Genomic DNA, 13,885 nt, shown 5'->3' with positions numbered 1-13,885 from the left:
CAGTCAGAGCAAGAATGTTCCTCATTTTTTTGAAACTGCCTTGAAAGGTCACCACAAAGAAAGAATGGGGCTTGTTCTGGTGATAATGACTGCCCCCTCTATCTGAAGCAGTGATTGATTTGTGTACAAAATAACATTATTAGGTTTTTCATAGCATATTTTCTTTTTTTTAAAATTTTAGATTCTTATTTTATTTTTATATATTTTATTGATTTTTTTACAGAGAGGAAGGGAGAGGGGTTAGAGAGTTAGAAACATCGATGAGAGAGAAACATCTATCAGTTGCCTCTTGCAAACCTCCTACTGGGGATGTGCCCGCAACCAAGGTACATGCCCTTGGCCGGAATCGAACCTGGAACCTTTCAGTCTGCAGGCTGACGCTCTATCCACTGAGCCAAACCGGTTAGGGCTTCATAGCATATTTTCTCTTTAAGGGGAATTTTTATAAACTTATATGTATAACAGCCACTGAAAAATGCATTCAATTCTGGAATAAAATGTAGTGATTTAATAATATCTTAAAACTAGTTAATAAAATTCTTAGTTTTCAAATAAACCATGATATTTGAAGTGTCTAAAATCAAAGGGTCTTCCCAATTGTTCTCTGCCCTATCCCTAATAAAGTCAAATAGAAAATAGAGCTTAGCTGCTTCTCATCCAGAAAGGAAGTGTTTGTTTGTTTTAAGCTTTATTTTGGCCTCTGATTGATTTTTCAGTTAATAATATACTGAGATTTATTTTTTTTTTAATCAGAGTATTTGGATATTTCACTTCAAATAACTTCAGACAAGCAGAGTTGATTCTTATTTCAAATAAAATAAGTCAGGAGATGGGATAATAATAGAGATTGCCAGGTAATGCAGGAAAGACTGAGCAAGAAAAGATTTTTTTTTTCCCCAAAACAGATCCATTACCTGTTACCCTCATCTTTTTCTTAAATTTCTCTGTGATTTCAGGGACATATATAGAAAGAGTTTATTGATCCCTAAACTCGAAGTTCTTTTTGTGCTTGTCTTTTTCTCAAGCTGAAGCCTGAGCATGAAAAGAATTACATTCCATTAAAAGCAGTGACTCGGGTGGGATGATCAGTAGTGGTCGCCTTACTGCTATTCTATTTCCACTGTGTTGGTAAGAGTTTGTACATTTGGGGTGTTTTGGATATTTTTATTTTTAAGGCTAATGTTCAAGTTTATGGAGTAGAACACTCTTCAACAAAATGGAGTGTCTGATTGTAATAATGAATAAGAAACACTGAAGACTTTTTCCAGGTTATATTTTAATGTAATATCTAAGATTTGGCATAAAGTTGTCATTTTCTGATATTCTCACTTAATAGATGAATTCTAGCATTTTTATGAAGATTTTCTGTTAAATAAATCTTGTTTTTACATTGGCTTCCTACAGTGCCTACTCATAAGAATGTTGAAAATTGCTTTTAAGAAATATGTTAAAATACTGGGGGGAAAAAAGCAATCTTAAAACTATAAGGTACTCAAACCATAATGAGAATGTTTATATATTTCTTGAGTCTCTATTAACATAATATCCTCCTATGGTAATGCTCTAAATGTTTTACTCTCCAAGGTCTTAGTACTTTGGCTATTTTTTAAATCAGTGCCTAACTTCCTATTCCTTTTAAATTTAAGTATGAAGTAATAATTCTTTTACTCTTCCTTGATCTTTTGACTCACAGTACCTTGGCTGATTGTTAAAAGAAATCTTTAGATGGAAAGAGATAGTATCACTACCTGCAGCCCAGTTAGTAGCTGTATTCAGAATGGGAAAACAAATTATTAATTATTGAAAATTGTTTAGGGGCTTGTTAATTGTTAAAACCCTGGACTTTGGAGTCAGCACCTGGCTTTGCATTCCAACTCTGCCATTTTCTAGCTGTGAGATCTTGGGCAAGTTACTTAATCACTGTAAACCCCAGCTTGTTCCTTTGTAAAATGAAGAGAAGTAATAGCACCTGCCTCGTAGAGTTATTAGGAGGATCAGATGCAAACATATATAAGGTATTCAGTGACCTCACTGATATATATAACAGGCACTCAACTAGTTGCTAATATTAACAACATATAATCTCAGGGTTCAGTCAGCCATTGGCAATCTGTTGGTTGTTGGAATATGCCAGTATTCTCTAGTAAGCAGAATCTAATAGCAATCAGAAAATAAGTAGATTACTTTTGGATTAAACAGTTTATTCATATAAGTGAATACACTATTCACTTATAGTATATAAGTGAATCCTCCTCAGAAGCTGCTATTACTGAAAAATGATGTTAAGGCTGACTAAATTCTGATAGTTCTCAGTTATTAACCAACCCCCAGAAATTAACTATCCTACATAATAAAAGCCTAATATGCTGTCTGGTCACCCAGTTGGCCATTCAAGCAATCAAAGTGTAATATGCTAATGATATGCTAAGGCAGCTCAACTACTCGCTATGATGTGCACTGACCATCAGGGGGCAGACACTCAATGCAGAAGCTGCCCCCTTGTGGTCAGTGCGCTCCCGCAGGGGGAGTGCTGCTCAGCCAGAAGCCTGGCTCATGGCTGATGAGCACAGAGGCAGTGGCGGGAGTCTCTCCTGCCTCCTGGGAAGCACTAAGGATGTCTGACTGCCAGCTTAGGCCCACTTCCCATGGGAACTGTCAGTCAAACATCCCCGGAGGGCTACCAGATTGTGCAAGAATGCAGGCCAGGCTGAGGGACCCTCCCCCCACACACACGAATTTCGTGCACCAGGCCTCTAATAGTGTATATAATAGAGGAACCAACCTCTACTTATAAGTAGAAGCCGTGGACAAAGCGGTAGGTGAATAATGGCCCTTCTATGAAGCCCCCAAATTTAGTAAGCTAAAGGAGTGTCGTACCTCAAACAGACATCATGGTTTCAAGAATTCTTATGCTGAGAATGATGTCCAGTGACATGTGCCTATGTGTAATTTATTGGTAGTTTAAAAGGTGAAATGAACTAGAAGATGAGGGTCGGGCTTTCTTTCCTGCTGTCAGATGTGTAATGTGGACAAATCATTTGACCTCTTAATTTTATCTTTTGCAAATGAGGATAATTTTTGCTTCTTCCTTTCTAATAGTGGCATTATAATGGAAATGAGTTGCTAATTCAGGGGCAAACTAGCCCTACTATTTTACAATCCATTTCTGAGATATATTGTTCATTGGAACTGTTTTCAGCTTGATTAGAACCATAGCATGTAAAATCCAACTAGGAAATTATCTGCAGACATGATATTTAACCCATTGTACACCATAAGCGTCGATAGAAGCAAGCGGCGGGCCTTCCCCATAGGCCACGTGCGTCTATAAAAAGAAATGTTTTCCTTAAGTAGCAGCCCTGACCAACTTTAAAAGTTATTTTTCGTGAGAATTTTCAGCTGAAAATATTCAAGAACACCCGAATTGTAATATATTTATTTTTATAATATTCATTGCAAATTGATTTTTTTAATTCAAAATATTGTGGTGTGTGGAATGGTTTCCGTTTTGAACGCATGGCAGTTAACTGATTAATTGATGTAATTGAACCATAGTCTGTCTACTATGCAAGTTGTCTTCTTTCATGGGTTTCAGCCAGTTTTGCTTTTTAAATTAATGATGATGTTGGTAGATTTGTAATAGACAGCTAGTCACCTTTCAGTGAGGTTTCAGTGAGGCTTATCTCTGTGTCTAGGTTAATTAAGAAACCTAGGTTAATTAAGGTAACTTTTTTAAAATTAGCTCTTGTTCTCCCTCTACAGGAGAATTTGCAGCCTTCAAGTAGCCACACCATCATGGCAGCATCTACTCTTATTTCTTAAGTCTTGTGTTCGTACAGTTTGTTAACATCAAACACAGTTCTGTTCCTCAGATCCTTTTTTAAAGAAATGAAATTTTCAATTCATAAGCTGATGTGGAACGGAATGGAAATTCCCATCCAAGAAAAGAGGGAAGAATGTTTTAGGAACCAGAATTCTCTGCTGCCAGTGTTTCTTCTTCAACACAAACACCACGTGCATACAAGTCTGCCCAGTCCCAGGAAGACGAGAGACCCTGAGTTCTGGCCTTTTGATGGTCAGGCATGATGGAAAGACACTGCTGCTACAGCTTGGGAGATTGGCTCTGGAGTCTGCCGGTCGACTGTGCCCTTCTAACCACCAGATCAGTGTGTGGCTGATCATCTGATGGGGCAGTTGCAATCACCAAGCATCGTTCTCTTTCCTGTTCTGGGAGTCTGTTGTGGAGCTCTCCCCTAGCCACCACTGGTTCATTTCTGAGGGACGGAACAAAAATGCAGCATGCCCTACCTGTGTGGTGCACGTTCAGTCCTTGACTCATTTTTATCAAAATGAAGCTATTTTATTTAAGTGGAGGATGAGAGGGAGACAGAGCTACGTTTTGGTGCAGAGGAAAAGGGAATGCTGCATCTTTTTCCTGACCTCCTGGGTTTCTGGCCTTCTGTTTCCTTGCTCACTGAGGGTGTCTGCCTACCCACGCAGGCTGGAAAGTGCTGGCACACATTGCCTTCTTTGTTCATTGGGTCCAGCAATGAAGAGAAGTGTCTGGGGGTTTTTTCCCTCCACAATATAGCAAGTTCTCAGGAAAATCTTCCTCCTAAGCTCTTCCAGTCACCAAGTACTTATGTGGCTACTTTGCCCAAGGCACAAAAATGCCATGGTGGTATTTAGTTAAAAGCCTACAGAACTGCTTGATAACAGTTTTGAATGTGAGACATTTATGTAATTTAAATGTAAGGTACAAGTTTTAATTTCTGAGTTTCTTCTATTATATTTTTATTAAAAAAATAATTTTCAGATTTAATTGAATTGAAATAAAACACTTCCCATTAGAATTATATATCCTGAAAAATTGTATTTTTGTTATATAAACAACTTTTAAAGAAAAATCATTATCCTTCCTCTACCTAAACATGGGGAGTCTTAGCATATGACAGATATTTATAATTTTTAAATTAATGGTACTTGCTGGATCCACACTAACATCTTTGCTAATATCTCATTGTTTCTTCCAGTTTACTCTTACACTACATCCTCATTTTCTTTTACCTAGAATATGCAACCTAAAATAAAAATGGTGGTGTCTCCATTCATTCTTCTTTTTCCTTTTTTCCCAAGCCTGGTCTTCAAAAGGTTGGGTAATTTGGCAGCTGAGTTCCCCAAGCAGATAATAGAGCAATTTTAGGTGTATTGGGACTGTGAGAGTATGTGTGAAGCTAACGTCAATTGTTTTTACAGAAAGAGCTGCTGTGATATTAAGAACCTCATTCCTTATCTTTATATAAACGGAAAATATAACCTAGCCATAGCTTCCTTTGGCATTTACTAAAGAGTGGTGTAAGTCACGGTAGTAGCAAAGAAAGTGACTCTGGACATATTAATGGCAAATACCTCCCTTATCATGGATCTAGAATCTCTTACAGGATTTGGGAATGTAAATCAAATCAAATGTACTTAGCCCAACTAGGTAGCCAAGGATCTGAGAGAAATTGGATAGGACTATAAAATAAAGCAGGGAATTAGAAATTGTTATTTTAAAATTTCAAATTGTAACTCACCCTACTTTCAGCCTATTAACACTCACTGCCATTAGATTTTTGCTAAAATACCTGTATTCACAGGAAAATTCCACGGACGTGTAAAAGGTTGTCCCAGTAGAATGGAAAGTATACTGAAGCTATTAGTGAATTTGAAAAGCAGTGTGTTCTTAAGTCTTACATGAGCAGAGCAGTATCTTAACAAAATTCAGAAATTACTAAGATGTAAAATGGTTCATGCTCATTTGAAGAGCATCTTGTATGTATAATGCTGGCTCTTTTAAAAGCATTGTCTATTTTTCTTTCTAAATATGCTGCCATGGATGCTTTTAAACATGCTTGTGTTCCCTGTACCAAGATTGCAGAGAGCTGGTCTTAAACGATAGGCATGTCTGCTGAGCAGGTAGAGCTGCTAGGCTCAGGTGCGGGACTGCCTGGATGGCTGGAGCAGCACCGGACCTAGTTCTGGAGGAAGCTTGGCATTGGGGTTTTCCAAACACTGTTCAAGGTGATACACTTTTTTCTTCTCTTTCTTTTTAGAAAAGGTTGCTATCTCATTTGAAAAGGAGAAACAGACTCTATCTCAAATGAGTCTGTGCCCAGAAGCCAGGCTCGTGGTATTATTGAGAAATTTTTATACAGCCCTTAAAAAATAAAATTTGAAAATTTCCCTTTTCCTTTTTTCCATCAAGTTGTTTTTTCTCTAGTTTACAGTTGACATGAAAAAGGGGTTTCCCTCTGAGTTTCACTTTCTTTACTGTCCGATGGTTAACTACAGATAGACTTGCTGAGCTCCTAAGAAATACAAGGAAGAACTCCTTGACGTGCAAAGCACTTTATGAGTAATTGAATGGATAACATGTGGCTGCTTCACTGATTATTTCCCAAGGCGGTAACTGTCTGTCTTTTCCGTAAAGTGGCTGCAGTGCCTTCCGTGGGGCCTTTTATTTTGGGTAAGGAGAGGTGAAGCCTGAAAAATTTGAGAGTAACCATAAAAGATTGTTTTAATCCTGGTGGAATTGTATTGTTTTGTTTTTTCCTAGCTGATGGACTTTATCATTAAACTACAGTCTAGGGCAGTGATGGCAAACCTATGACATGCGAACTCATTTTTTTGGTTGATTTTTCTTTGTTAAATGGCATTTAAATATATAACATAAATATCAAAAATATAAGTCTTCGTTTTACTATGGTTGCAAATATCAAAAAATTTCTATATGTGACATGGCACCAGAGTTAAGTTAGGGTTTTTCAAAATGCTGAAACGCCGAGCTCAAAAGGTTCGCCATCACTGGTCTAGGGTGTAGATTTTTGCCACTGAAATAATATTGACCAAAAAGTAGTTTATAAAAGGGATTTGTGAATAGAAAAATCCAGTGTGATTCTTTGTACTTGTGTGCACCTTAAAAGAAGGCTCTGTCTAGCTGTCAAAATCTGGTTCCTGGACGTGCAGTCCCTGATTGTATGTGAGATCTATAGGATGTACTGGGACATCCTAGAAGATAAAATCACATATATGAAGTATATGTGTTATATTCATGTTAGTGTTGGAGAAGAAAGAGATTAGTTATAAAGAGATAATTCAGGACTTCACCACTGTCCACCTGAAACTAAATATATCCTAGATTCTCATGGGATATGGTCACAGCTCTTAATCACATAATGTTATCATTTGTTCATGAGGCAACGTTGGCACTGCTGCACACCCCTCCTCAGCCTCACCGCCCCCCCTGTACATTCACCCTCTGCCTCGGGCAAACCTCATCTAGCTTTAGTTTGAAACATACTACAGAGTTCAGGTGACCTCTTCAAAAAACTACCTCCTCAGAATGAGGTAATGAATATTTATTTAAAATATGAAGTCAGGAGCTCTAGAACATGAAGATGATTTAGGATTTTAACTTTTATGTGTGCTTGTATTTGAACGCTCTCATTTTGTCCTGAAGGGCATTATACATTTAGGCAGTAATACTGAAAAATGTAGCAGAGTGTCTGAATGTTGTTGCAAATGGTGCCAGAACCTGTTTAGGGGTACGTTTCAGAATATCAACCTTAAGTCAGTTGCATGAAATTAAATAGTTACGGTATCACTTCACTAACAATGATATAATTTTAATTGTCAATGGGCTTGGCAGGACAGTGCACCTTCATAATGAGTTAGCCACAGCCTTGTCACATGTGCAGATACTCCGACCAACTGCCCAGCTTAGGGGGGAGAAAGTGATTACCCATTTTGCAAGATTCTCTTCTTTGTCCAAGTTGGCCTTGTTAGTGCTAGAATAGCAGCACCTGGAGACCAGCAGATTCCAACCATTAGGCTATTTAAAAACACACACATAGCCAGACATGGAAGGTTTACTGAGTGTGAACACAAAATAGCTTATAGATCAGACATTGAAATGGTGTAGGTGAGGCTGTAGAGAAATACCTTGACAATTTGCCAAATGATCTTACTGTGCCTTCATGATGCAATAAAAAAAAAAAGCTAAAATTTTAGCAGAAATCAGTGATTTATGAAGAGAGCAGCCACTCTGGTCTAACTCAGCTGTGTTAATATTTTTTAGAGTGCAATTTAGACTGCAAAGATAAATGCACTAAAGAGTTTATAGCCAAATCACATTTAAAAAATGAAAACACAGGTAAATTTTCAGTGAACAAAATTATTTTTTTAAAGCACATAACCCCTAGTATAGTCAGATATATTTATCATATAGAGCAAATAGGTTGAAATTGTAGTTCAGTGACATTTCTAGAGAAACTTTTTCTACTCCCATAGGTTCTCAAAGCATGGAATTTTTATATAACAGAAATATTTGACAGACATTTTAAGAAATTGTGTAGTTCAAGGTTGAAGTACTGTAGGCTGGGCAGCAGTTGCGTGTGTTAACTTAGTGAGAAGGGGGAGAGAAATTAAAATATGGGGCAGAATTAGATTTTATCAGTCTCCAGAGTACTGCTGCCAACCTAGACACAGATTTTTCAGAGTTTGAAACATTACAATTGCCTTCCAGGACTGGTTGGCAAATTAAGCAGGACTGTGCTGCTAATCCTGTTGGGGGTGCTGTGAGGTGTCGGGCCTCCTTCATGAGGAAGCACTGGAATAGTTCCTGGCCTGGCCATTGCTGCCCACTGGACATGCTCCGTGGTCTGCTTCTCGTATCTTCATTCCTCACCGCCCCAGGAAAGGCAGTGCACTGTCACAGCGAGTTCTCAAGGTGCTCACTGAGGGGTATTCCTACACCCACAGGTCACTGAGCACCCGAAGAGTACGGTAGCATCGCTGCCTGATTTGTATATTGGCCACCAGAGAATGACGTGGCCAGTGTGTTCATGGTCCATGTTGCTAGCTCTGGTAAATTCGAAAATGCTGGTAAGGTTTTGTGATATCAGTACACTAGGCAGTAAGCTAAGCTTTGTTTTGTTTTCAGATAACTTATTTTTACTTCTGTTTGGCAAAGATATTTACATTGAAATTCAGTCCTAAGTTTTCTCAGTTGTAGAAAGGGTAGTTAACAGTTTCTGGTGGGTATTTTTAAGATAGAAAAGGACAAAAACTTAATTCCTAAATTCTTAAGGTCACAGGGCTTTATTTTAAAATGCATAGGGACAGTTAGTCCCCACCTCAAAAAATATTTAAGTAGATCTTTTAGCATCACAACTTGAACTGTTTATTTAGTCTTATTATTAAATCAGTTTTATTAAAATGTTTAATTTTATTTAGCTGTTTTGACTAATTACAATGGTATTACCAGTTGTGCATGAGTACACAGCCAGTGTATCTGTTTTTTTGTGATGCATTTTTTGAAAGAATTCTATAGATTGAAATACTCTTTAAGAACAAAGAACTGAAATATATTTATTCCTGTTAAATATAAAAAAGTGAAAAAGGATTTGTGCCCACCATCGCATCTCCTGGCAGGCTGGGTGGGTTGTCCAGCACCCACGCGTGGCTGGTGCTCAGCACGGTGTCTGTGGGACTGGGCATGGGTCTCACTTAGGAGATGTGGCAGAGGAAGGGTTCTGGTTACAGGGGTGCAGATGGGGATTATGAGTAAGTTGCTTAGTACTGGTTTTCTTTTGAAAATTACTGTGTTGCATTTGTGTATTAAGCTTTTTTAACCCGGGTGTGCTTTGGTGGAGTAGGAGATACATCGGAGGAAACTTCAAACTAGCATAAGCAACAAAGCTCACAGACTAGGCACAAATATAGAGAAAATGGACCAAATAGGACAGGGGAGGGTGTGGGAGTAAGTCTGAGGGTAGGGAAAAATTGATGTGAGGGTGGGAAATAAACCATAATTATCTGAAATAAAATGTAAGAGTGCAATAAGTGTGCTTTTCTAAGCTGTGAACGGTTTTGTTTTAAATCATTCCTTCCTTATACATTTGTGTGTGTTCCGGACATAGCTGATTAAAACCAGCTATGAAAACATAATGCCTTTTTATTCACATTAATTACCAACATAAGTGGCTAACCTTTATGTTTGTGTATCTTCATGTTACATTAGTTTACATACAGGGGGGTATGTGTTATGCTGTGCCCTTTTCCCTCCATTTGAAAATGCATTTGTTGGGTCCTGTTTCCTTTGGCCATGCTACACACTAGTCTGTTTGGCCTTCGTGATGTCACCCGATTGGAAGGACTATGACAGTGATCTATTAGTGTGGTAATCTTTTGTTGGTTGTACACTCTGAACCTTTCCTCACTCAGCAATTTCTGCTTCTAAAAAAGGAGCATACAACTGGTCAGGGGGTTGAATTTGACCATTTACCAACATGTTCCTTTGATTCTATACAGTACTTATGATTGCTCTTTAGTTTAGACCAAGAAAAAGGACATCACCCCCATTTCATTTACCTTCTTGGTTTGAGGACAATTCTTCTATACAGGAGAAGAAAGGCAAATCCTTCATGTTTTAACTGAGGAAATGGCTCCAGGTTTACTACTCCAAACCGTGTGGCAGTTCTCATACACATTCCTCTCTCGCTGCCAAAGGTTCAGGTTTAGTTCACTTCAGTTCCAAACACTCAAAAGGTTCTCATGGAGTCTGGAAAGATGGGGACTTTTTAATTGTCCGCAGACCTCTCTATACCTGCTTTGCAAAAATTATGGAGTAACTATTTTTAAAACTTATTTTTCAATTCATAAAAAAAGACATTTATTTTCAGTCAAATGGATGTTGTCTCCCTCTTGACCCTTAGTCCTCAGTGCTTGAATCTTTTTTTTTTTTCTTCCATTCTCCCCCAACCCCACTTCTTGATACTTTGGTTCCCTTTCCTGCTCAGGTCCCTTCATTTGTACTTTGGAATTTTTCTCATGTAAATTTGTACAATGGAAAATATTGTTCAGTTTGGATAGAAAGCATGAAGAATTAAATAAAGATAGCTGAAACTCAGATTGAAGAAATTTATTTCTGTGTAAAGTTATTTAAAAACTCTGTATTATATAAAAGGCAAAAAAAGTTCTATGTACTTGATGTGAATATGCGAATACTGCTATAATAAAGATTGACTGCATGGAGAATTCTTTATCAACATTATTTTTCTAGCATTATCACATTCAATAACAGAAGTAGTCAGGATTTTGACAGTCAGTTCTTCCAGGCAATGGAGGACCTCAGAAGTGTACGTTTTGTTTCACACATACAATGTTGATTACTGCTTGTGGGTAGAAGTTATACTTAGGATAGTTTTAAATTGTCAAGATGGATGCCTGCTACATCGTGCTGGCTACACTGTTATAGTGATGACCAACAAGTACTTCAATTCTGCAACCTGATTTCTCCTCCAAGGGCTCAGTTGAAATACATGCTATAATTCAGTCGTTGAAGGAGTCTGAAGTTTTCAAACTTTTAAAAAAATGTATCTTTATTGTTTACAGGTGTCCTCTTTTTCCCCCCATTGCCTCCTCTCTGCTCCCTCGGGCCTTCACCACACTATTGTCTGTGTTCATGAGTTTCCAACTTTTTTGACACACAGAATGTACACATGTGCAAACATCTAAATTTGAAAGTACGCCCACAATGGTTTTTATACTTCTTTTTATGCTGGCTACCTGAGTTGATTTTGTGCATTTGATTTCAATGCCTGGAATTTGAAAGATACTTTATCTTCAAACTGTCAAAGTACTGAGCAGTTTCCAGAAGTGAACAATTTTGAAACATCATCAACTTCATCTGGAAACAGAATGAGAACAATATGAAGGAACAGAAAAGTCTTCCAGATGGCACATACTAGTAGTTGAGGAATCTGGTTTCTGGTCCTCATGCCCCTCTAATCATAGAATGCTGCCCAGACTTGAAGTATTTTCTCTGAATTGCAGTTTTATCATCTGAAAAATGTAACTCTGTGAATATATACATCTTAGAAACACATTTTCTAAATAACCTTCATACATGATTATAGTAATCCTGGCCTTATTTCTAAAGAATGTATTATTCCATAAGAGGATTTCCTTAAAATTTAGCCCAGAATCATGAATACTTTAATTATTGTGATAGAGAACCCTATCACACTAGTCTGAAATTTTATGAGAAGCTGTGATAATTGGACCTACTGTCTGGGTTAGATACTTCTCCTAGATTCATAAAATACCAGAGCAGAAAGTTCTTAAAGATAATCTGGTCCAGGTCTCATCTCAGTTACTGAATATGGAGCCCTGAATAAGAATGACTTGCCTAGGCTCACACAGCCAGGACTCGTCAGTACTCTTTAATATTACTGTGTTGTGGTCATGATGCCTATAATGAAATGTGGACAGAAACGGTGTGTATGGCTAGAAATGGATGTTGTACAGGCACACTGCTTCATTAATCAGGCAAGCCACTGCTTGTATAGGTGACAAAAGGCAAAGGCCCAGCTGCTGAGGCAGGTCAAGCAGCCCTTTTCCTTTCTCTCACTGTTCCCATGACCCTCCTGATGAGAGGGTGGCAGCAGGGAACCAGATGAGTTCTAGTGGCAAGTGGAACCACGATGACTCTGCCTCCCTGTATCCTGCATACAGCAGGTGTTCCTCACACAATACCTCCCATCTCTAACTTGACTAATATCCCATTGTATTTACACTCAAGGTTCCACAGGAACAAATCTGTGTAAAATGTGACACCTGATCTTCTGTTGTCATCAATAGTTCCTTCACCACCTACCTTTCCATTTATGAAGGTCCATCTCTCCACCTACCAGGACGCCCTAAAACTTACTTAGAATGTCCCTTTAACTCCTAATCAGGGAGAGTCCTAAATGCCTGTTGTCTTAGGCGGAAGGGAGGGGTGGCACCACATCTGTTGGGATGTCTGGTTACAGCTGAATCTATCTTCATATGGAGGCTTTCCTATAGACGGCAAACTGGTATGCAGGGGTCACTATAAAATTACCTTAGACTCAGTGGTCTAGAAGTAACAGTTACTCCCATTAGGAGAGTATTTCCTTCATGCCAGACACAATTCTAAGGGCTTTACATGCTAACCCGTTTAATCTAGTTAACTCATGTACAAATGAGGAAATTGTAGCATAGATCAAAGAAGTACTCTGCCCAAACTCACAGCTAGTAATGGTAGAGTTGTGTCAGCCCACAAGCTTGACTGCAAAGCCTGAGTTCTTAACGCTCTGTGCCAGTTTTTCAAGCTGCAGGTTGAAACCCATTGGTGAGTAGTAAAATCAGTCTCTGAACCATCATTTTTTAATGTACAATAAGAGAAAACATCAGAGTGCATCACAGGTAAGTAGTGTTTCATAAAACTTTGGAATTGTATACATATATATGTAATTTATATCTCAGGTCACAATGTAAAATTATTTCTTAAGAGTAGGTCATGAAAAGGTTTACACCATGCTATGCTAACTCTGAGATAAGCTGACTTGACCTAGAGCCAGACAGAATTTGAACCTCAGCTCTCTAACTGGCTGTGTAGCTTGGGCAAGTTACCTAATCCATCTATAGCTCAACTTCCTCATTTATAAAATGGAAAGAATGTCAGGATTTAATAAATTAACAGATGTAAAGTGTGACTCCAGTGCCTGGCCTCATAGTCAGTTTTCCCTATTATCTACACTAATAAAAGAGAAAAATGGTAATTGGCGTACGACGATACCCTTTTCATTGGCTAATCAGGGCTATATGCAAATTAACTGCCAACTAAGATTGGCAGTTAACTGCCAACAAGATGGCGGTTAATTTGCATATGTAGGCACAATGCAGGGAGGCAAAAGGGAAAGCAGGAAGAAGCCCCCTGCCACTGACAGTGATCGGAAACCCAGGGGGGAGCTAAGAGCTGGGGGGCAGCCATGATCAGAGAATCAGGTGCCTTTGCCGCCCTGGCCAGTGATAGCAG

General features: G+C 38.4%; 1 protein-coding gene across 4 annotated transcripts in view; it reads left to right on the top strand.

The window, feature by feature from the left end:
* The window catches only part of BRAF (B-Raf proto-oncogene, serine/threonine kinase), a 145,614-nt gene extending 134,535 nt beyond the window's left edge, over window positions 1–11,079 (top strand). For all 4 annotated transcript variants that reach the window (XM_059711989.1, XM_059711990.1, XM_059711991.1 and 1 more), the window contains one exon: window positions 3,763–11,079. In XM_059711989.1, coding sequence (XP_059567972.1) covers window positions 3,763–3,785 — 23 coding nt within the window. In that variant the 3' untranslated portion in view covers window positions 3,786–11,079. The remainder of the gene's footprint in view (window positions 1–3,762) is intronic.
* Window positions 11,080–13,885: the final 2,806 nt, after the last annotated feature.

This window comes from Myotis daubentonii, chromosome 10 (genome assembly GCF_963259705.1).
Source record: "Myotis daubentonii chromosome 10, mMyoDau2.1, whole genome shotgun sequence".
Lineage (NCBI taxonomy): Eukaryota > Metazoa > Chordata > Mammalia > Chiroptera > Vespertilionidae > Myotis > Myotis daubentonii.
The sequence above is the reverse complement of the archived record's forward strand: the minus strand, read 5'-3'. Positions and strand labels throughout refer to the sequence as shown.